This window comes from Myotis davidii, unplaced genomic scaffold, assembly GCF_000327345.1.
Source record: "Myotis davidii unplaced genomic scaffold, ASM32734v1 scaffold147, whole genome shotgun sequence".
NCBI lineage: Eukaryota > Metazoa > Chordata > Mammalia > Chiroptera > Vespertilionidae > Myotis > Myotis davidii.
The window spans coordinates 9,761,958-9,787,263 of record NW_006383010.1 but is presented as its reverse complement, the minus strand read 5'-3'; the positions used below and the strand labels follow the sequence as shown (position 1 = coordinate 9,787,263).

Here is a 25,306-nt window from a genome sequence, read left to right as displayed (position 1 = left end):
TCTTTAATAAAATGTTTAAAAATATTTTTTCAGCTAGTATGGTTGGCCAATAAACACGACTCCTAATGTGAAAAAATAAAACGTGCGCAAAACCCAGCTAAGGCCTAGGAAGACGTCAGGCTGTAGAGACGGCTGAGAACATGGAACCTGACCTCGACACACAGGGCGGTAGTTGACGCAGCAGTCACCGTGGTCCCTGCAGTCATCTGAGCAGGAGCAGCGGCTCCGGGACAGCCGTTTCTCACCACACCTGAACTTGCTGCAAGTCCATATGTGCTCTAGGAATGAATATCAACAACAATTTCAGGGTCCAAACTCAACACAGAATTGCTGTCTTCTGGAGTAGGACCCGTAAGAGACAACAAACGGGTCCATAACTTTCAGTTCGTCACAGAACCTTCCATCACAATGTCACTCAGAACGAACAGGGCAGTTGTTATTATGTCACTAAAACCCCAGAATCTCATCATTCTACAATGTGGACAAACAATTCTTATGATGGAATCCATAGGAAGGTCTTGGCTTTTTCCACCAGCCATTTGCAAGGTTCTCAAACATGAATCTAAATCTGGCTCACTCCCACTTAAATATTATTCCATGTCAGCCACAGAGAAATCGACATCAAACTGAGAAAATTTTCCATATTCTGAAGGTTTTATTTTAAAGTTTACGTGGACATTCAAGAACTCTTGCTTTAATAAAATAGTCATATATGTTCCTCTGACCTTAGTTTAAATGCAAATTAGGCTGTAGATTAAAAATAGACAGAGTGTTGCTGGCCATATAGTGTTTAATGGCCAAAGTATATGGAATTTTTTTCTCTAAGGAAATATAAAAGCCAAAATTTAAAAAAATCTCAGATGAGTTAGGTAATCGCATACCTAAAAGATGCAGAACCATCCTGTGGTTTTACTAATGCCTATGACTGCCTTTCCCCCAGCACATTTTTACCTGGTTCTATACACGTCTCCTGGTAATCGAGGCAGCAGTTTCCAAGTTCAACGCAAGCAACATCACAGCGACAGTTCCCAAAGGTTCTTTCAAAACAGCGACCTTTGCAGCTTTTAACTGAAAATATGGAATAATGAGTTAGATGTTTCTAATCATTATAGAATTACAAAGCAAACGCCAACTGACACACCTAAGCGCATCTTCTCTACAATTCAAATACTACTTTAGGAAACACAGAAGGAATAATAAAGTTACCTAAGAAGCTTTCACAAATACACATGGAAACTGATACTAATAGAAGGTAACCTATATACAGAATTCATGATTTTCTCTCTTGCCATAGAAAAAAAGAGAAGTTTTTTCTTTCTTATCACAACCCTACTGGGTTTGATAAGACTTAAATACTTTATGGGATGGTAAAGAAAAGTCCAAATAGGGGCTTGTTCTGAAGGTTGACTTAAACAGCCATGGAGTTCTCTACAATTTCAAAATGGGAGAAAAGATTTTTAAAGTGATTATCTATCTATGAATTTTTCAGAAAGAGAGGGAATACCTGACTTACCTTACTCTCTGTCTTAGTGTAAAGAAGTAATGGGATTATGCAGAATACATTCTGCAGGACTGCCCACCCCCTCAATCACCATCACCTTGAACACCCATTTCACCTTCAGGTCCAGCCTGACTCCCTCTAAGAAGCTTTCCCAAACTGCCCAGTCTCAATCCACTTTGCTTTCTTAAACTTTTATAAAATCACTAGAGGCCTGTTGCACGGAAAAGATTAGTGCAATGGGGCTTCCCTTCTCCTGGCTGCCGGCACCGGTTTTCCTCTGGCACCCAGGACCCAGGCCTTTGCTCCGGCCGGAGCTGCCTTCAAGCCTGCATTGCTCCAGCCACTGATTAGCCAATGGGAGGCATAGCAAAGGTACAGTCAATTACCATGTTTGTCTATTATTAGATAGGATATCCTTCTTCTCAGTCACTTAATTCCATTTGTAACTGGATTATTTGATCAGTATCCCAGTCTCACACTAGACTACAAACTTCTTAAGAACAAAGACCACACCCAAATTTTGCCCAGTACAATGTATCCCTCGTACCCATAAGACACGTGACTATCATCAGTACTAATAAGTTTTCCCTAAGTAGATAAATGGAGGATATGGAAGAAAATAGCTTTCACTAAAACAATTTTACATTGAAACTATTCACTAGATTTCTAGAACAACCTAGAATTTTTATTGGATTTCTAAAAAATCAGGATGATGAGGCACCCTCTTAGCGCAGCAGGCAGCGTGTCAGTCTCATAAAAAATCAGGATGATGAGAAAAAAATATAGATGGAAGTCCAACAGAAGAAAGGAATAATCCTAACTCTTGACTTGAATAGTCTCCTGACCCAGCAAGACACTGCCACAGAACTTAACTCTTATGAACTGGGATTTTAGGCAATTTTAAGGACATAAAATGATAATACGTTTTAGAGTCAGAAGTGCTTATTTTCCTGACACAGGGTGGGGGAAAGCTATTAGAGTAATAGGTATTATTTTAAGCTCATTAATATGCACCTAGAAATTTTTTAAAATACTATGCACACACACTATGTCAGGTTTAAAACTGCTATCTTTGCATGTCAAACTGAACTCCAGGTAAATTACTGCATGCCAAAAAGCTACACAGCGAACACTAAAGTCTGCAGCTTCTTAATTTTTGCTCTGAATACAGGCACATCTTCTTTTATTGTGCTTCACAGATGCTGCATTGTTTTGTTTTGTTTTTTACCAACTGACAGCAAGGTCCTTAACCAGCAAAAAGATTACAACTTGCTTTATTGTCATACTGGCTCTGTTGTTGTGGTCTGCAACCACACCTGCAATATCTCTAAGATTGTTGACTAAATACATAAAATTACTACATTTCATTCATTTCAACAATAAATAATAGCTTAATAATCACTAAATTTTTTTAGTGACTAATATTACAATTACAGAATTGTTAAACAGGAAAAGAATTTTCAAAACTGAATTTTCTAATTTTCAATGACTTTTACAAGGGGAAAACAAACCTCAGAGGCAAAATAATGACTCCTACAATGAACTGTGATTCGGTTTTATGATTTATAGTGATCTTATCAATGCTGGATAATTTCTACACTCGATACAAACACACATACCACGCATGTATTAGCTTAAAAATACCACAATTGCTTTGAAACCACTAAGTCCACAATTTTAAGAGCCGTGAGAGCAGATAATGGTAAGTTTCTGGTTGCCCAGGGATGCTGACTGGTCACCTGGTAACCTCTGGAGTTGCTTTGCAACTCACAGCTCAAGGAGAAAGGAGTGCCTGGGGGAAGGCAGCGATCGGCTGCAGGAGCCTGATGCCATAACCCATGGGCCACGTCTGCTTGTTTGTTTCTTTGTCCTTAATTTATTTTCTGTTGTTTTGGGAGTTTTCTGTTTGTTTGGTTGGTGTTTCTATCATAGCCCCTCTTTATTTTTTTAGGGTGAAATTTTCCAAGTAAATAAAATATGGATAAAATAAGAGTTTTAAGGCGGCTCAAACCAGGATCAAATAGGCACTATCATGGAGCAGCCATAGGATTAGAACATAACACTTATCACATTCTGAAGAAGGCTGAATATCAACACACATACACAGTACTAGTTACCTTCTTTGGCACAGCTTGGTTTCAACCCAAATATACAGCCAAGGATTATTGTTAAGACACAGACTGACAATACCTGTGGGGAGATAAAAAGAAAATTATATAGCTTCAAAACTCTTTATTTCTTCAAATGTTTTATTTCTTTAAATGTTTCTAAACTTGCTGATGCTACTCTGTTTCCTGATCAAAGTACAGGTCAAACAATCATGTTCACTTTGTGAAAATTCAAGCTGCACTTCTGCATCATGAACTTTTCTGTATGTATGTTATACTTCAACAAAAAGACTACTTATGTCCGGCCAGCATGCAGTGGTTGGCAAACTGCGGCTCACAAGCCACACGCAGCACTTTGGCCCCTTGAGTGTGGCTCTTCCACAAAATACCGACTCCTGCGCATGGGCCACGAAGTTTCAATCGCACTATACGTGCTCACGTGGTATTTTGTTCTATCTCTCTCTCCCTCTCCCTTCCTCCCTAAAATCAATAAAAATATATTTTTAAAAAGCAACAAAAAAACAGACTACTTAAATGTTAGCAATAAATCTATACCATCCAAAGTTAATGTTGCTAGAAATTTTCCAGTTGATATAAATTAATCTAATTATAGAACTTACAACAAGTAAGAGAGAAAAAGAGGAAAATCTAGTTAATAACTCAATTTCCTATTTGGAAGGCAATGAGAACATTAGCTGCCTCCTTTAACAGTTGACCTACACAAACCTAAACAATACCTTCATATGCACTCTGGCACCTTGTGGGAACAAGCATTGGATAGGGTTAGGTGACTATATCTCTGGTCCAAATGTTACCACAATTTGGTTGTACGATTTAGGGCAAGTCATTTAAGCATTCTAGACAGCAGTTTATTCACCTGTAAAATTAAAGGGTTGGACTACATGGAATCCCTAAAACTATTTCCAGTTCTAACATCTTGGTACTTCCTCATTCTCCACTCTTCTGGCCTTTGACATTTTAAAATAAGTGGATACATCATACAATACCAAAGAACAACAGAACTTTTATTTGTGAGTCAGAAGGGGAAAAAAAAGAACTCATAAAACAATTTTAATATTTTTAGTGGGATAGAGTTTCCTTGACAGCTCTCTGGAATGCCACTTTACAGGACAATCCAACAAAATATTCATTGAATACCAACTGTGTGTAAGAACTATATTACACATTGAAGGAAAGAATAAGAGATTCCTCGGGGAGTTTCTATTTTTGTGGGAGGAGGTAAATACAACAGAATAAATGGATCATACTTGGTAGCCTCTACAAAGCAGTTGCAGAGGTCTATAGATGTTTAAAGGAGAAAGTCTGGGGTGGTTGGGAGAGGGAGATCAGAAAGTAAGTCATAGAGTAAGCCTTTGGCGGGCAATGATGGTCTGGGACAGCAGGCAGAGCTGAGGGAAGCAAAGAGAGGACAGAGCAGAGCAAACTTCTAGGAGGAAGGCCAGCATAAGGAGACGCTCAAAGAAAGGAAGGCATATGAAAGGCAGCAGGCGAACAGTGAGCAGTCTACTTTGTCTGGAACAAAGCAAATGCACAGGGAAATGGACGTGGATGCAGGGAGAAGGCATGGGAAGGTGGAGTGGTATTTCCCAAAAGCCAAAACGAAGAGGTGGTAGACAAAGGAAGGATGGATGAATGGGCCAGGGTGAATGGCGGGTAGTGGCTTTTATGAACACATTTCTTTAAATAAAACTTTAAGTATTGACCTTATGTCAATATCTAGGCTAGGTACTGGCTTCTCAGTAATAACACAGACATGACCACCGTCCTCAAGGTGTCTATTCTTAGATGACTGCAAGAACTAAGAGGAGGAGAATGGTAAGTAAACTGAAGCAGTCGGTCTAACTTATTTTTTAAAAAATGGGGGTAAAGGAAAGGAGAACAAGAGTATCATGGGTCTGCCGAAACCGGTTTGGCTCAGTGGACAGAGCGTCGGCTTGCGGACTGAAAGGTCCCAGGTTCGATTCCGGTCAGGGGCACGTACCTGGGTTGTGGGCACATCCCCAGTAGGAGATGTGCAGGAGGCAGCTGATCGATGTTTCTGACTCTCTATCTCTCTCCCTTCCTCTCTGTAAAAATTCAATAAAATATATTTTTTTAAAAAATAAGAGTATCATGGGTCTAAGACACAACAGGGTTTAGGCCAGCCCCACCCTTTTTTAGGAAATCAAAACTCTAAGTGTATTTATGTCCATTAAAATAGGAAACAATCAGAGGAAGAGCTTGAACAAATAGCTGAAAACAGCAGAGACAGAACATGGTACCAGAGAGAGTACTGATGGATTCTCCAGAATCTTTGATGGTGGTATAAAGTGACACAACTGTACAGAAGCATCATTTTAAAGCATCTATCAAAAATATTAAAAAACTCTCTTATTGTCAATTATAAATCTATAGAAAAATGAAGAAAATAGTAAAACTAACCTGTATTTAATACACTGTAAGTTAAAATGTGGAGAATTAAAGTTTTATTTCTTCGTAATAAGCTTTTCAAGAATAGTTTGAACAGTGTTTTGTCTTCTCATCATGTAACTTAAAATACAGAGTGAGAATTTTTCTAAGTTTTTGTGAATTGTCACATTCCTTTCTAAGTTTAGGTCAGTTTCCAATGCTTTAACCTTTGTGCTTTTACTACCATGAAATATCTCCAAGAGTTCCTTAACTATAAAATTTTGGGGCCAGTGTCACTTCCTCTAAGGCATCTTCATCCTTTTCATCACAGCCATGCTCCTTATTTGTCAGTAAACTCTCGACCACTAAGTTCCTCTGGCTGGGTATCTAGAGCCTATTAAACAGCAGAGTGTTAACATTCCACAGTAGCTCTTTCTTCCATCACTCCATTTACATTCGATTTAAAATTCACTTCCAGCATTATCACTTTTATTTTCTTAACCACTGGCTTAAAACATACATGGCATATGCAGACTTTTACCCTCTTGCTAAGCTGCAGAAGAGGCACACTGATTTTTTGAATCACCTCTTCTTTGATAAATTATGTTACTTAGATTTGCTTTTTATAAGATAATGCATAGCATGTAATTGAAACAAAAATACAACAACAAAAGCAATCATTTCTCATCTATAACCCCATCCATAAAAGATGAAATGTAGATTACCTACTACTCCATTACACAAACCCAATCAGAATAGTTTTCAGTAGGGAATTTCTCATCAACAATTTTAAGAACTTTGAAATATAATTCAACTTGAATTATCCTCTCAATGTACTTTAATTCTACAACACAATAGCACAATTTTCTTTACAGAGTAAAATTATGACTTCAAACTTTATCTCCATTTCTAATTTATGATAGCTTTCAAAATATATCCTTTATATCTCTGTCTTTCCAACCCACACTCAACCTCATCAAATTAGATTTAAGAAATATTAATGACTGCCTGTACTGTGCCAAGGAACATCTAATATGATAACTGTCTCAAGCAGAATGTCCTTTATCCTCACAATTATGTCAGCTTTGGCAAATATGGGAATAGTGAGATTGTTTATTATCTCATTAACAGATCTCAGTTAAGAGTCAAAGAAATCATTATAGCAGTATCTATCAATTTATGGCTTAGCATAGATTGAAGACTACAATGACAGCAGCAAAGGTGCTGAAATAAGAGTTATTTTATAAAGTTTTAAGTAGAGGCACACTGAGATACACACACACACACACACACACACACACTCACACACACTCATACAAGATGACAAACTCTCCAAATATCTATGGTCTTAGTGGACAAACCACTGCTTGCAAAAGTAACTAAAGGGCCAATCAGAGGCTAATGACAACATAACAGAGACTAGCCCTCTGGTGAGTTCCTTTGGTTCTGAACAGATCCAGACAGAGGCAGAGCTTGTCACTACATGATGAAACCCAGTTGCGAAGGCACTTGGAAGACCCTCTATTACACACAAGTTAAGACCACAAGCCACAGAACTGTTCCTCAGAGAGACTCCTATTTCTGTGGATAAAAAGAATCTCCTCTCTGCAGATACCAGTACAGCACTTTCCACAAACATTAAAGGGAAAAAGTGAGATAGTAATTCCACAAAAATAAGCTTCAAAGACACAGAAATTTTGTTTGGCTTTCCAAGAATCTACCATCAACACTTTTTATTGCAGTAATGATTAATAGAATTGCTGGATGTATGCCATAATTTCAAACAGTACTTGCTTCTAATTTATGTCAGAAATAGTGCCATGAGTCTGGTGCCGTTTTTTAAATGGCAAATGCTTCTCATATTTAGTAAGTGGGAAAATCAGCAGCAGCAGGCTGAGGTCTAAAAGACTCCACCAAAGTGGATTCTAGTTATGAGTAAAGAGAATTATATTCATATTTTAACAAACCACATGCTTTTCTTTGGGATCTTTATGCTCTTTTTCTCATGTTTTTAAAAAGAAAACTGAAGAAAAATACAGTTAGAAGGAGGTAGAGCAGTTTCGTAAGGCACAAAATAGAAATCCTTAAATTGTTATTATTTTAAATACTGGCTCTCCATCAGCCTGCGGACAGAAGGGTCCTGGGTTCGATTCCAGTCAAGGACACAAGCCAGGGTTGTGGGCTCAATCCCCAGTAGGGGGCGTGCAAGAGGCAGCTGATCAATGATTCTCTCTCCCTCTCCCTTCCTCTCTGAAATCAATAAAAATATATTTTTTAAAAAGACTGTCTCTCTTAAATGCCCCCATGTGTCACTCAGGGGCTCCAGGCTTTTAACCATTTCCTAAGTGAGAAAGATAGATAATAGCTGACACATATTTTTTAAAATTAAGATATGAGACTATGTACATGAAAGATAGAGAGGACAACGTCTCCAATCTCATATAAATCTGTTAGGAGTCTCTGGCAATAGAACGTGCAGTTAAAACAATTATTTTGAAGAAGCACAGTCCATGTTTGGTTGAGCTAGTCTCTTGGGAAGATAAAATATGAGATTACTCTCCAAATGAAAATTCATAGTCCAGAAAGTTTTTCTTGGCACCTCTGATATTTAAGCAAATAGTCATTTCATCATTTCTTTGATTTTCAATAAATCATCCTGGTAAATAAACATTTAAAGAAAAGTCACAAAGAAAGTTCCTATCAGTAGCCTATGGGAGCTGGTAATGATCATTAAAATATATATATATATTTTTTTAGGAGGACAGGTTAAAATAAAATATCAAATTGCCATGGCTGGTGTGGCTCAGTTGGTTGTGTGTTGTTCCTACACTGAAATGTTGTTGGTTCAATTCTGGGTCAGGGCACAGGCCCAGGTTGTGGATTTCATCCCCAGGAGGGGGCATGCAGGAGGCAGCAGATCAATGTTTTTATCTCATATAGATGTTTCTCTCCCTCTCCCTTCCTCTCTCTCTAAAATCAATAAAATCATATTTTTAAAAAAATTTCAAATGAAAAGGCTGACTTAAAAAATAATCCTAGTACTTTACCATAAACTGTAAGAAAATTATTAAAGTTCTAGCCATTTTTTTAGATTAAAAATATAAGTATGGCAAAAATGTGTTCCTAATCACAGAAAGACCAATAACTCTTATGCCTGTATATCCAAAATTAAGGTGTGCGGCATGGAGGGACCTGGAGAGTAATATGCTAAGGAAAATAAGGCAGTCAGAGAAAGGTAAGTGTCACATGATCTCACTCATATGTGGAATCTAATGAACAAAATAAACTAATAAACAAAATAGATCCAGAGATACAGAAGCAGGAAACAGACTGGAATCTCAGAGAAAAGGTGGGGATGGGTGGGTAGGTGGGAAGACCTTGTATGCATATATGCAAAACCCATGGACACGGACAATAGGGTGGGGAAGGCCTGGGGCGAGGGCCCAGGGAGAGCGAGAAGGAGTCAGTGGGGGAAAAGGGGGGACATATGTAATACTTTCAACAATAAAGATTTATTTTTTTTAAAAAAGGTGTGCATTACATTTGCAGTTTTGTGGTATTGAGAGAGCTTTGTCATCTATAGTCCCTTCATTGGACTAGACTGGATATTCTCTATACTCCCTAGTAAATCTGAGATATCTATGAGTCTACTTCTCCCTGGCAATTGATCCTACTTTTATTTGGATCCCTCCCCACCCCACCCTACATCTTGAGCTACATCCTTCATATTAGACATTTTTCCTGGGACTTTGCAAGGCCTCCAGAAAATTGTTATGTAGGGCAGTGATTCCCCCTTCCCCTCATGTTGATACATCTTTGTTTCAAAAAGTACCAAGCATTTCCAAAGGGAAGACTATCCAGCACTTATAACTTTTGCCCGAGTGAGCAAATCCCTTCTTCCAGTTCTCACCTGGTACTTTCACAGACCATTTTCTCTTTGAAGTTCAAGGTCAAAGGATAAAACATCCATCAGTAGAGACTCAGACTGGAGGCATCCTTCACCCCATGACTTGTGCACCCTCACTAAATCTGGAGGCACAAGCACCGAATCAACAATGTCAGTAACAGAAACTAGATAGCACAAAGCAAATCACTTAGGAAGGCTGGGGAAACTCCATGCACACGGCCTCTGGCCACAGTGTTTCTCTTTACACCCACAAATGGGGAATGCCACAAGTGACCACAGTATTCATAAATACCAGCACTCTCGTTTTGGTCTCATGGCTTATGTAACCGTCTTTTGTCTCCAGTAGGACTGTTAGTACAGCAAATACATTCTCATGGCCTTTATATAATCTTCTGATTTACTTAAACTTCTTACGAAAGGCAATCTATTGAGAATAAGATCTTGAGGGAAGTGTAGTACATTGCATTTCTACCTCTTGCCTTACAACAAAATAAAATGACAGATGGGGTTGATATCTCTAGGAGAACTTATGGGAAAATATTTTTTATAATTTTAGGGTGGTGAACACCTTTACAAGCATTGTGCAAAATTCAGAAATTATAATGGAAAATTTGATACATTTGAATCCCTAAAAATCCAGAGATTTCTGTAAAGCCAAAAAAACCCCAAAATCTACCACAAGCAAAATTGGGGTAGAAGAAACTAAGATAAATCATTTTCAACATATGACAAAGGTTATGTCCATGATAGATAATAAGTGTACAAAAATCAAGTAGGAAAGGGTAACCCACATTTTATAATACCAAAAATAATAAATCAGATGTTTAAATAGATAAACAGATAAAATATAGGATATTTGCCTTCACTAAAAATCAAAGAACTATAAATCAGAATCCCTTTTTTACCCAATATAATTGGAAAATGTTCTAAAAAATTACAATTTCAATGATGACAAGAATGTGAAGTAAAACAGGCATTTTCACTGTCTTTGTTGAAGTATGAATTCCTTTCCAAAAGGTCATTTATATGACTCCACCTAAATTTAGCATGTGCATACCTCCACTCCTGCAACTCCAATTCTACTCATTTATCAGTTAGAAATTTTCACATAAGCACATAAAGATTATACATAGATATTTATTAGCATTGTTTGGATAGCAAAAATGTGCAATCAACCCAAATTTCTATTAATAAAAAATTGAGTAATGCAATAATAAACCCAAACAATACAAAATACTATCTAATTATTTTTAAATTATGTAGATCCATCACTGGAACACTTGCTCTTAAAGCCTTCAGCCACCCATCAACAGTCTACTCTGAAGCCATCATGCTATGAGTAAGCCCAAACTGCCTATACCTAGAGACCACTTGGGGAAGTCCTAAAACTACAGAAAGTGAGAGTGATACCTTGCCAGCTCCTCGATGTTCCATCCCCTGCTGCTGCAACTCCAGCCACCATCTATCTGACTGCAATTGCAAGAGAGTCTCTGAACCACATCTTCCCAGTCATGCCTTTCCAGAATTCCCAACCCGTCAAAAATTGTGAGAGGTTTTGGAATCTACAGAGCTGATGATCAGATGCTAAACCGAGATGAGTTTATTACGTTGGTACACCTAACCAACATGACTCCTGACCACATGAGAGAACACACTTGCTTTTCTCCTTGTCCCATATTATATGCCTAAATCATTCCCAAGGTGAAGCAACCCATGAAGAAATCTAAGGATTGGCTCTGATGAAAGTGCACAAGGGGCCAGCTTCACTCAGTGGTTCTTCATCACTTCATTGGAGGAAATGACTACAGGTTGTCTCATTGCCACAACACCCCTTGTTTGGCTTTCAGCTCTCCCAACACCTTTGTAACTTGTTTTTTCTATTGAATGCTCCTGATTCAATTGCCAAGTATAGCCTTTGTTTTTCTGATTGGACCCTGGCCAGTACAGTAAATAATCAGACACCACACACACACACACACACACACACACACACACACACACACACCAGAGCATACTCTAAGCTAAATTTAATATCGGCAAAGAACTTTCCATTTTAAGGATTCACTTGTTTTAGGTTTTTTAAATTTGATTTTAGAGCAGGGAAGGGAGAGGGAGAGAGAAGAGAGAGAGACGTGAGAGAGAAATATCGGTTGCCTCCCCCATGTGCCCCGACCATGGATTGAATCTGCCACCTCTTGGTGCACAGGACAGCATTCCAACCAACTGAGCCACACCAGCCAGCGCAGGTTCACTTGTTTTTAATTCTCAATCTCTTAGATGCAAAAAATATTTTAACTACAGCTTGCTTCATATGAATTTCAAGGAAGAGAAAGAAAAACAGCATGACCAAAATAATCCTGAAAACAGTTTGTTTCTTTTAAAGCTATGATCAAGAAAGAGATGACTCATTAAATAAAAGTAGTATTAAATGATTTAGAAAAAACAGGTAGTTTAGTTAAGCTCATGAAATGGAAAAGAAGTTTACTTATGCCACAGGACAGCCCTTCCTACCCTCAGGCAGAGGATAAAACAGACTAAAAGGTAAAGCACCATGGGTTTTATCTAAAAGACGTTTTTCTTGCCTAGGCAGGGTTCTTGCCTTCACAGAGAGTGGGTCAGAGCTGAAACAAAAACAGGGTTGGGGGGTGGGGTGGGGAAGAGGGGGCAATAACGCTCAGTTAAGTTTCTGTAATTTCTTTCTTTTTATTCTGAAATAAACTTTAGAACATAATGACCGGAGCTAGAAATGAAAGCAAACAAACAAAAAAAATCTTCAATAATTTCCAATTGCTCTTAAAACAAGAACCAAACTCTGTAAAATGGCCTGCAAGGCCCTGCCTGGACCTGGCCCCTGACCACCTTTCTGGTCTTCTCACCCATAGCACCCTTCTCTGTACACCAGCCACCCTGGTCTTCTCCCTTTCTGGGATGGCCCATGCTCCCTGCTCTCCCAGGGCCTTTGCCCCTGCTGCTGCCTCCCCTCAGAATCTTCTCCTGCTCACCTGTTACCTCCTCAGACCTCCATTACTGAGCCCTGTGTATAGCTTCCAATCAGCACTTGTCACAGCTGCAACGTGAGACAATCTTTTGAGATTCTTTGATAAATATCTGGTCCTGGGAATATATTCAATAATGTGAATAACTTGTACAGTGGCATATGGTTACTAGACTCACTGGAGTGATCACATCTAAGGTATATAAATGTCAAAGCACTATGTTATACATCTGAAACTAACATGCTACTGTATGTCAAATATACTTTAGTATACATATATAAATAAATAACATCTGGACCTGTGGGGATGGATCACCAGGACAGGGAATAAATCTTTCCCCTCCCCTCGTCACCATTTAGCCCCCTGTTCACACAGTAGGAATTATAAATATTTGTTGAATAAGTCACTAACCACAGCAATAAATCCCAATCTAGTATCTATTATCTCTCAGGCACTTTTACAATTAGTTTACATATAATAATTCATTTGACCCTCAACATAAACTTATGAGGTAGCTACTATAATTATCTCCATTTCACGGGCGAGGAAACTAAGGCACAGAGAATTGAAGGGACTTGCCCAAGTACAGAGAATAGTTATTGACAGACAGGATTCACAGCCTGGCAGTCTGCCTCCCGAGCCTGGCCCTGAACCACTAAACTCTATGGCTTCGATATGCTTGTGTGACAATGGATCAGTTCAGGGACAGGGGAGAGCTGCCCAAAGAGCAGCTAAGGAATGTTTCCTGTGGGAGGATAAATTGAGTTGGATCCCAATGTGTTGCATAACAAAAAGGGAAGTGAAAAGGTCACTCCTGGGGTAGAGAACAGAGTGTGTTGGGAACAGTACAAGTCTGGGCCGCGGGTAATGGGAGCTGTGGTTTAGCAGAACTGGAGCATCTATCAGGCATGAGCTTCTTGAGCCCTGACTCTAAATCAGTGGTTCTCAGCCTTCTGGCCCTTTAAATACAGTTCCTCATGGTGTGACCCAACCATAAAATTATTTTCGTTGCTACTTCATAACTGTAATGTTGCTACTGTTATGAATCGTAATGTAGATATCTGATATGCAGGCTGGTCTTAGGCGACCCTTGAGAAAGGGTCTTTCGACCGCCAAAGGGGTCGCGACCCACAGGTTGAGAACCGCTGCTCTAAATTGACAAAGTGCAATAAGAGCAGTAGTTGACTGAAATATACCTGAGCCCTTTGAACTCCTAATTCCATGTTATGCATATAACACACATGGCCCATGTAAGATGAAGGACACAGAGTCCCACTGAGATGTGGGACTCAGACCAGACTTATTCACCAGCCAGCAGGTTTGTTCCCTCTTACCTCACACACTGTGTCAATTAAAGGAGATAAAGTGCTAACATAGGGTCTGACAAAGAGTAAACTCAATGAAGGCATCAACAAACATTTACACAACACTCACTGTGTGCTGGACAAACACTGCCTCATAAATGAGCACTCATGTATGTCACAGAGTTTCAGGAGTGCTATGAACAGATGAAACTGCTCTAGGCCCTCCAGTTACTCAAGCAATAAGAAATCAGGCTAAAAAGAATATTAAGTTGAGGAGAACACATTTCCCCACTCCTGTGGAATTTCTGGGAGACTCTATGTGGATTCAGAATGAAGGGAAGTCATTATTTTAGGAAAACTAATAATAAACCATACAAAAAAGACACAACCAAAGTCAATGAAGTTGAGAAGTGAATAAAAGAAAAGATGTGTACTAAAAAAAAAAAATATTGGGGACTGATTATGACTGAGATACTACTAAGGATGGTTTCAAAGTTTACCCCATGAACTAAGGTTAGTGCAATAAAAGTCTCAAATCCTATCCTTGAAAGACACACTGAAAAGCTTTCTAGCCAAAATAAATTCACAACTGCACATCAGTGAAAAAAGGAAATGGTACCATATATGCAGTGTGATCCCATGTTTGTAAAAAAATAAATAATAAGTGATCCATCGGGAATAAGCCACAATATAAATAGCATATAATAAGACAGCACTTTTTATAGACTTCTTTATACTTTTTTTTGCATTTTCTGAACTTTCTGTGATATGTATTATTTTTATAACAAAGGCAAAATATTGTAAGCTTTCTATGCAAAGACTTTAGACGTAGAAAGAACACACGTAATCTGAACCCTCTTTTATGGTTAAGGAAACCAACAGTCAGAGGAGCAAAGCGACTGTTCAGAGGTCACCAGGTAAATGATTCCCAGGACTCCAAGTTTAGGGCTCTTTACCTGACCCCTGTCTCTCAAAAACCTTTGTCTGAATCATCCCAGAAAGATCAACGCTCTTTTTCCCTTTGAAAGCTTCCACGAGATGACACATGTAAAGCACTTTCATATGTCAACATGCTTTGCATTTACTTCCCTTGAGTTGATCAGGAAGATATTTAAATAAGCCCTAGCCAGTTTGGCTCAGTGGATAGAGCGTAGGCCTGTGAACTGAAAGGTCCCAGGTTCTATTCCGGTCAAGGGCACATGCCCGGGTTGTGGGCACGATCCCCAGTGGGGGGCTTGCAGGAGGCAGCCGATCCATGATTCTCTCTCATCATGGATGTTTCTATCTCTCTCTCCCTCTTTCTTCCTCTCTGAAATCAATAAAAATATATTTAAAAAAATAAAATGCACAAATTTTTTTAAAAGATATTTAAATAAATAGTGTACAAGTATAGAGTTGTTTTGTATTTATTTCCCTGGTTAATCCAAAAATAGAAAAGACCAACACAGTCTATTCATAATGCTCCCCACCCACACCCTTCCCACTTGAGTAAACTTCATTCATCTGTTCCTACTCTCCATAAGGTTCTAATCTGAATGATGCTGGATGGTACTTTATAGGAAGCCAGTGTGTTTGGCCCAAGTATTATGGAACACACTCTGTGCCAAGGACATTGAACCTGATTCAACATCACTTGAAAAGCCCTGGTATAAGATTTCTTTGTTTTGGTTTTGCATCAAGTATATTGTTGACTGTGGAGAAGGTGCTGTCGTGGAAACTTTGAAGACCTCTATTGGTGGTGAGGTGTGAGGTGAAATCTACTTGATATCCTGATAGAGAAGCGGTTGAATTAGAAAGAATGTCGGAATGTTATCAGATCACACCAAAGGCAGAAGATTGGCACAGCTGAGAGCAATAAAGAGCAATTAAAGGGCAAGCCAGGGAAGGGTAAGGAAGAGGCAACTGCAATACATGAAAGCAAATGAGAACACAGGTAGGATCCTGAGAAATAGAGATTGCACAGTGAAGGGAGTAGGAGACTATGTATCCAGTGTCCTGCACACAGGAGAAGAGCAATGGGCTACTTTCACCAATGAACCCCTGAGGTCCAAGGAAGGAAAGGGGCAAAATGCAATCAGCAGCAGCAGCATTTGAACCCAACACCAATATGGTTGAGGTAAAGGAACATTTTGTAATGTTTTTATTTTTTTATCGTAGCATCATGTATGAAGTCAATGGCTGAACAAGGGTTGATTAGAAGCCTCAGCTAAAGAAATTCCAGTAGCTATGCCTCTGTACCAATCAGAGCCTATGGGCGCTGCTCCTCACACTTTCGGATGCAGACAAATCCCTGGGGATCTGTGTGGAAATGCTGGCTCGGGTTAGGTCTGGGAGGAGGCCCAAGATTCTGAATTTCTTACAAGTTCCAAGGAAGGGTGCTGGCATACTGGCCTGCAGGTCACACTTTGGATGTAAGGTGGCTTCTGAGGAAGGAAAAGTAAAAAAACAATCCCATCGCACTGACGCTTCGCAATAACAAGAAAAACAACCACTTACTCAGGGCACACTGCGTGCCACTTGGTATACGCTATCTATTAATTCTCCTACAACACCTGACATGGTCTTATCATCTCCCTTTGTGCTTGTGGAAGCCATATTCAGGAAACATAAGTTATTTGCTTACATTCCAACAGTGCCAGGATTTAAACCCACATCTGTCTGCCTTCAAGACCATTTGTCAATAAGCTACAGTGATGAGATTAAGAAGTTTATAAGTTCTGTGATTTTTGGAAAGTCCCCCAAATTTCTCTGAGCTGTGAGTTTTTTTCATCTCTGGCATGGGAATAATGGCAGAGCTGTGGTTTGGACCAAAGGAGGTACTAGATGTAGGAGAATTTTAAAATCTATAAAGAGCCTTATGTAAATAAAGCTACAATTGTTGTAACTAACTGATTCCTTTTTGAGAAAACATGCACCAAATACCCAAGTCTGAATAACCACAGTTTGTCAGTTGTTCTTTCTACTAAAAATAATGCTCCATGAAAAGAAGCAGCTATATCAACTTACAACTCAATTGCACAACTGCTTTCCCTCCAGAAAACAATGGTACCTCAGTATGCAGCAGATGTGCTATGCACACACCTACAATTTTGTCCTACAGAATACTAAACACAGGTAAATTAGGGTTGACATGTATTAAAGTCTGCTTCATTGTGGACATTTTTACTGCTTCATCTAGTACATTCTTATAAGCAAAATATGTTTTTGTATTGCAAGTGCATGACTACTTGTACAATTGGTGCCATTGCCTTGATTTCCACTAAGGGGACAGCAGTTTTACTGGCACCATGTTTTAATACCATCAGTGTAAATGTCAATACGGTGAAAATGGCAAACAACATCTTACTATTGATGTTAAAGTACTTTGGACTTCATGGTCTCCCTGAAAGACCCCCAGCAATCCACAGGGAGCCTTTCAGAACTGCCACCTGAAATATTCTGGCTGAAACTCTACCTGTGTTATCTTATTTATAAACATATTTATCCAGAACCACATAAAAGTACTCTGGAGAGCACGAGGCTCTATTTAAAAAAAATCTCCTGGCGGTTGCACAACAGCATCACAGAAAACCACCTTGAGTTTCTTTTCAGTTCTCTCTGTGAGCGACCATACACTCTGGATGCTCACTCACATCAAAGAGCTTCTCAGGGGAAAGAACCACATTTCAGAGCAAGCTGCATTCTCAGGATTCTGCTCCTGAAAACCAAGATAAAAGGATCTGTAAGGGTCCCCAGTCTCACCTGTGAGAAAACGTCTGCCACCTAAATGTGTGTCAAGTCCTAAGATAGGATGAGAAAATGATCCGTCCACACATGACTTTCTATCATAGCTATTTTCCTAGTCTAGGACAGTTTAAATGTATTAAGAAGGAAACTCAAAATAACAAGAAAGCCACTTTCCTGTCTATACTGGAAGCTCACAATAACCCAGGACCATTGACTTCCCACAATGCACATGGCAAATGGATGAGATGGCAACAGCCATTAGTCCAGAATAAATGAGCTAAAAGTCCTTTCACTTATCACAGTCTACTTGGGTGCATTCCTGTCTTCGTCTGCTCAGCTACTGTAACAAAATACCAAAGACTAGGTGGCTTAAACAACAGAAATGCATTTTCTCAGAGTTCTGGAGATTGAGAAGACTAAGATCAAGATGCTGATCAATTCTTCCCTGGTTTGCAGATGGCCGCCTCATCCTGTCCTCACGTGGCCTTTCCTCATTGCATGCCCCGAAGAGAGATACAGGATAGATCGCTCTCTCCTCTCACTCTTCTCATAAGGCCACTAATCCCACCAGGAGAGTCCCACTCTCATGACCACATATGAACCCAATTATATCTCCCGAAGACCTACCTCCAAATACCATCGCATTGGGAGCAGGGCTTCAACATATGAATTGAGGTGGGGGCGTGGACACAAACATTCAGTCCATTACAATTCCAAATATTCCAAATCACAATCTCTGGGATTGGAGCCCAGGAATCCATGTCTTTAAGTTCCCAAGTGGTTCCTATGCACACTAATGTTTGAGAATCCTGACTGTAGCCCTGTGAGCCAGATAAGTTTCCTTCTTTGTAAAGTAGGATTGTCACCATACTTTCCTATTTCAAAGTTGTTGAGGTATTGAGGATCAATTAAGAATACACGGGAAGCCCTCGCCAGTTTGGCTCAGTGGAAAGAGCCTCGTTCTGCGGACTGAAGGGTCCCCAGGTTTGATTCTAGTCAAGGGCGCAGGCCTGGGTTACAGGCTCAATCCCCAGTGTGGGGCATGCGGGAGGCAGCCAATCAATGATTCTCTCTCATCATTGATGTTTCTATCTTTCCTTCTCCCCTCCTCTCTGAAATAAATAAAAATACATATTTTTTAAAAAGATGTTTAAAAGAAAAAAAATAATATATGGGAAAATGCTTTCAAAAACTGCAAAGTGCTATGTGGATGATTATAATCATCTAAGTTTTTACTACTGACATCTCAATCAAATCTTATTCTAAAAACTACAAGTGAGTGAGGAAGCCCTAGTCCATTTGGTCAGTGGATAGAGCATTGGCCCAAGGACTGAAAGGTCCCGGGTTTGATTCCGGTCAAGGGCACATACCTGGGATGCAGGAGGCAACCAATTGATGTGTCTCTCTAACATCATGTTTCTCTCCCTGTGTCTCTCCCATTCCCTTCCTCTCTCTCTGAAAAAGAAAAAAAAAGGAAGAAAAGTGCCGGGAGCCGGTCCATCCTTGCTGTTTCAAGGGACCTGACATATATGGCATACTGTTCTTAATATGTTTGCTCACCTTCTTGGCACAGTGTTTTAACCAAGGTCACCTCTCCGAGAAAGGTTGTTTCCCCAGGTAGGGATTTTCCCCTGAAGTTAGGGAGGGAATAAAACCTCTCAACTAAGTGCCAGGCGGGTAATTAATCACTTTAACTATGAACAATCATGCTTAAGCTACATAATCTTTACTCCCTGGAATGGAGATAAGAAACGCCCTAACCTTTGGAAGAGCGATTGACTGGCGACCGAACCTGGCGGGAGAACCTAAACCAAACCTGGCTGGAGAACCTAGCGAGAGAACATGGCTACAGAACCTGCCTGGAGAACCTGGAGAACCTGGCTGGAGAACCTAGCAAGAGAACATGGACACAGAATTTGGCTGGAGACTGTGGCTAGAGATCCTGGCAAGGCTGCTGATCAACTGAACGCTGTCTCCGTGTCATTCCTTCTTCGCCGACTCCGTCCACACCTTTGGGGACCCCTGGACATGCTGGGGTTGGACCCCAGCAGAAAAGAAAGAAAAGTGAATGAAGAAGAAGAAAATAATGAAAAATATAAAAATGTTATCCTAACTCTTGTAATTCAAAATCTTGGATAACGAAAATACTCGGGAACTAGAGTGCTCTAGTTAATATTTAGTTGAACATTCTAGTCATTTTTTTTAAAATCCCTCTTAAATGTATTTTCTTTCCTTGGTAAACACATAACTTAGCTCTGATTTGATGCCAAAGGATTTTCATGTTGGGTCACCATTCAGATGATCAATTCTTGTTGCATAGGATTTCGGCTTAGAAGAGTAATCTCTGTTCTGCTAAATGCATTTTTGCTTATTTTTTGTTGTTTGGAGGATATTTCATGGTTGATAGAGGCATGTTTATTTTAAACAAAGGCAGAGCTCTAATTACAAGTTGTATTCCAAAAACTTATTTGTCCCTAAATTGTTTAGAATTTGAAATGCCCTTCCTCTGGGCCAAAAAAAAAAAAAAAATTATAAATCACACTTAAGTTCTCTGGCTTGTCCAACAAGCCCGTAATATAGATAAAACACATTTGCTATGTCTTAAAAGTCCCAAATGTTTGCAATAGAATTATCAAAAACAAAATTAGTATATGATGGGGCAGGAAACAGCAAAACAGAATGTCCAGAATTAACTGGAAAAGTAGAATAGAAGGGGAAAAGAAACATGTTGAATGGGTATCTCTGAGAAAGAGACTTCATGGAGTAGAAACAGTTAACATATAAATGCTGAGAGAGAAAAAGACTAGAATATGACTCAAATCAGAAGATAGGAATTAATAGAAAGCAAGGCTAGAGGAAAGAATTCCTTACTAGACCCACAAAGGCTGAATTTGGAGTGTGGCAGCAAAGTCACGCAAACAGAAGAGGCCTTGGTATAAGGGAAGGAGAGTCATGTTTGTACCTGTAAGATGGCCTTACTTGTACGTGCCAGATGGTCATATTGAGTTGTTTGTACCTGAGCAAATGCCCAATGGCTAGATCCTAATTCTGAATCCAAGTTATTGTAGGGGCCCTGTTTGGTCTCTTAAGTAGGTTGGCCTTAGTTGTAACTTTTATTTATAGTCCATTCACTATCTTTTCCTTCTCCCTTTTATAGCAATAACTAGAGGCCCCGTGCATGAAATTCACGCATGGGTAGGGTCCATAGGCCTGGCCTGTGATCAGGGCTGATGGGGCCTTCTGGCTGCCAGCAGGGGCCTCCCTTCCCCAGCTGCTGGCTGCCAGCCACCAGCCTGGGCCTTTCTTCATTCTGCACCACCCCCTGGTAGTCAGCACATGTCATAGCGAGTGATAAAACTCCTGGTCTCCCAGTTGAACACCCGTGGGAACACTTTGCATATTAGCCTTTTATATATAGAGATTATATTACATTATTACATATATTATTATATATTATAGTGATAATTATTATTATTCACTAATAAAATGCTTAATCTTCTTCCTGAATTTACACCCAAGTGTCATCTCTAGTAGTGCATCTATGTTTGAGTTCCTGCCCTTCAACTGGCCATCTGAGTAAGTAGTTGCACATTTACTAGTAGTCTTTCCATCTAACCCTTTTCCAAGTCAAAGTGTCACTAGGTCTAAGTGAAAACACAGTGCATTCATTCATTCATTCATTCGACCAAAGGCTGACCTTGAGTATAAGGCACTGTGTTAGGTCCCGTAGTAAACACAACAGTCTTGTTGGGTTCCCAGAAATCTTTGGCACATTTTGTTAGAAAATGTAAAACAATTACCACAAGGAGGAAATAGAAGACTTCCCTGGCCTCTAAGATGCTCTGGTTATCTTGAAATAAAATGCAAAACTATCGCTGGGTTGATGCAATGCAAGTAAGGTTACGACCAAAGAACTATCCTGAATATTCTCCATGCTGTATTCTTAGAGATAAGATAATGTGTTACAAGAGGAAGGACAGAGAAGCTAACATTCACACCCAAATTTCTGATAAATAAGGCCAACTACTCCTACTTACAAAGATGCTCTGGTCATTTTGCAATAACATGCTAAACTATGGCTGCACAGATGTTAAATTTCATAAACCAAAGAGCAATGTCAATTCCAAGTCAGATGAAGAGCAGAGAATTATCTTGAATATTCTCCATGCTGTATTCTAGAGATAAGATAATGTATGGCAAGCAGAAGCAGAGAGAAACTAATGAAATTAATAACATCCACACCCAAACCCTAGCAGATTTGGCTCAGTGGACAGAGTGTCAGCCTGAGGACTAAAGGGTCTCAGGTTTGATTCAGTCAACATGCCTGGGTTGTGAGCTCAATCCCCAGTTGGGGGCATGCAGGAGGCAGCCAATCAATGATTCTCTTTCATCATTGATGTTTCTCTCTCTCCCTATCCCTTCCTCTCTGAAATCAATAAAAATATATTTAAAAAAAGAAAAAATTCTTTCATTGAAAGGTGAAAGTAGCCTTCACTCACCACCACTGAGACACAGGGGTCTATGTATTCAAAAGTACAGCAGAAGGTCACAAACAAAACTAATGCTGTAGGACAGCAAACTGGAGAATAAAGAAATTTACTGCCATGTGATTGAAAGTTATCTGATCCTAATTACGCCAGGGGACAAGGACATTTCAAATAAATGTTCAAGTCCAACCTTGGTGGAAGTGGACATTTCAGTTCAAAAGTTAATTTGGAATCCAACAAAGTATTTAACATGCCTACTGAGGCATCTAGAGAATACTACTTTCTAATACAAGTAGAAAACGCTTGTTGGAGTTTTCTGCAGAATGGCTTGGTGCCTAGAAATAAGCCTTTCCAGGGCCTACGTTCAAAGGTCCCCAGAGCAGAGCCAGCTGGTCTCCCCCTGGGATCAAACTCGATTCAGGAGAACCAGGGCAGGGCAGGATCTTCCCCTCTGTACCCACCCTCACATACCTACTCCTCATTTAATATCTTCAGAAAAATGCAAGTCATATTGTCACTGATTATCTCCTGCAAGAGGAAGCTTGTGTTTATCCTGCTAGATAAAACTGGCTGAGGACCTCACCAGTGGCTGGCCTCATCACCTCAACACCAGATGCAATGAGTCAACCCGTTTCTCCAGCTTTGTGAAGAGTGTGCTCATGTTAAACCTGAAAAAGAAATCCCATAATTGCAGCTCCTTTCCAGAAGACATGTCCCAGAGCTCTTTGATGACAACTGTCACGCTCCTTTTGTAGACTTTTCCCTTTGGAACTGCATCGTTTGGAAAAGGTCTGAGGGGGAGGAAGGGGATTGAAGTAGGGAAGGGAAAGAAGAATGAGTAAATTAAGAGTTTCAAAAATACAGCTATGTGTTTTGGTGGATATTAATGCCCACAGTACTACATTGAAAGACATGGGGTAAAAATTCTTTCCAATTCAATTCGTGTTAGAGCAAAAGACCCCACCTCATGAGATTAAAAAAAAAATTCAGGATTGTCCTACTTGTGGAAGTCCTAGCACACTTCCATGTCAAATTCCGAGTTGTGTCATCAGAGCATAACGGAATGCGGTTTCACCAGGGGATTGCAGAGGACAAAGGCTGGAATGCATGTTCCAAAGGTACACCTTCACTGACGCTGATTGTGGATCTCTGAGTAAATGAGCAGGAAAGATTTAGAAACTAAATTCAGCAACTGGAAACTTAGCAACCTTTCAAGAGTTCGGGCAGTTAGATATGATTTCATATTGGAGTTCACATACAGATTCAATGTATAATTGCTGAGTACCTTGCAGTGTGCTAAATACTGAAAGTACTGATACTAAATAATGTAAGTGATCTGAATGTAAAAGGTAAGGTCCCCCTTTAACAAAAGCTAAAAAGATGACTCTATCTAGACAGCAACTGAGTTCTCATCGATATCATGTGTTCTAGACTTAAACTGCGGTACATGATGCAAAAATGTATCATGAGATAAAAATATATGTGATCTGGGTCACAACTCTTTGAATCTTAGGCTTATTTTTTTTTTAATCCTCACCCTAGGATATATTTATTGTATTGATTTTAGAGAGGAAAAGAGGGAAACATTGATGGGAGAGGGAAACATCGATTGGTTGCCTCCCCCACGTGCACCAACCAGGGATCGAACTCTAAACGTGGGTATGTGCCCTGACTGGGAATTAAACCCGAGACCCTTCCGTGCACAGGAGGATGTTCCAACCAACTGAGCCACACTAGCCAGTATATGACATTATCTCTTTACTCTAGGAATGTTGGTTCCTCAAAATACATCTCCATGATACCCAAAACATAGTGAAAATGTAAACTCCTATGAAAGGAAAAAAAGGTTTCAAAATCAGAAAAGGTATTCTCTACACAGCATTGTTCAATCATAATATGTAAGTGAGGATATATTTTAGGGTACACTGTACACGGAAATCTGTTCTTTCCAAATAACACAATTTACTTCCACACATACATTGTTCCATTTGATCCTCACAATAATCCTGTGCGTTGTGCAATGGGTTGATGTCCTCATATTAACACAGAAGAAACTGAGTTTTGGGGAGAGAGAGGTTAAAGGGCTCAGCAATTAATAACAGCCATAAAACCAATAATGCGTGTTTCTGACGCTCAATCCAGCCCTTCTCACCACAAATCTAGACTGAAAAACAACCCCTTCAGGTCATCACCTTGACTGTTGATCCTGCAATTACCATCATAAAACAGCAGAGGAATAAGGAGGATTTTTGTTATCAACAAAAACCGTGTAATCTATGGTTAAAAGAGTGGACACTCACATGACATGTATATTGATGGGCTTTCTGAACAGCTGCAAGGAAATTCCTAAACAGAGCCAAAAGAAAAAGTATTTTCTAAAGTTCCTGTTAAAACCTGAGCTCTGTTAAATCTTTTCGAGTGGAATCAATTAAAAGAATCAGAAAAGTCATTAACACTGCACCCAGAGCCACCCAGAGCCCGCCCTGCGGGGTACAACACCATGGGTGGTTCCTAAGACCAACAGCTTTCAGGCTGGTCATTCCCCCTTAAATACCTTGTACTCTCTGTGGGTTACAGGTGGTATTTCTAAAGATCCCATTATTCTTTTTAGCAGCCTGCTTTCGTAAACAGACTCTTTTATGAGCATCAGTTAATGCCACTGAGAGTGAACTATCCCCCTGGGGTAAAAAGGAGGCACAGGGGTAATCAGCAGGTGTTCCGCCTGCAGAGCGGAGCGTGAAGGTGAACATCTGAATACAGGCTGCCTCTCTCCGGGCCCGGGTGCTGACGGCGGGGGGATCGCAGCAGCGGGGCGCCGCCCTCCCCGCCCGGGGTGCCGCGCGGGCCGCGGACCTACCAGCGACAGCA

General features: G+C 39.8%; 1 protein-coding gene across 1 annotated transcript in view; it reads right to left on the bottom strand.

Annotated features, from left to right (window-relative positions):
* The window catches only part of ENPP1 (ectonucleotide pyrophosphatase/phosphodiesterase 1), a 77,524-nt gene that overhangs the window by 33,076 nt on the left and 19,142 nt on the right, over positions 1-25,306 (bottom strand). The window contains exons 3-7 of the mRNA XM_006778481.2: positions 24,993-25,116; positions 6,765-6,862; positions 3,619-3,691; positions 952-1,068; positions 153-278 (exon numbers count right to left, since the gene is read on the bottom strand). Coding sequence (XP_006778544.2) covers positions 153-278; positions 952-1,068; positions 3,619-3,691; positions 6,765-6,862; positions 24,993-25,116 — 538 coding nt within the window. The remainder of the gene's footprint in view (positions 1-152; positions 279-951; positions 1,069-3,618; positions 3,692-6,764; positions 6,863-24,992; positions 25,117-25,306) is intronic.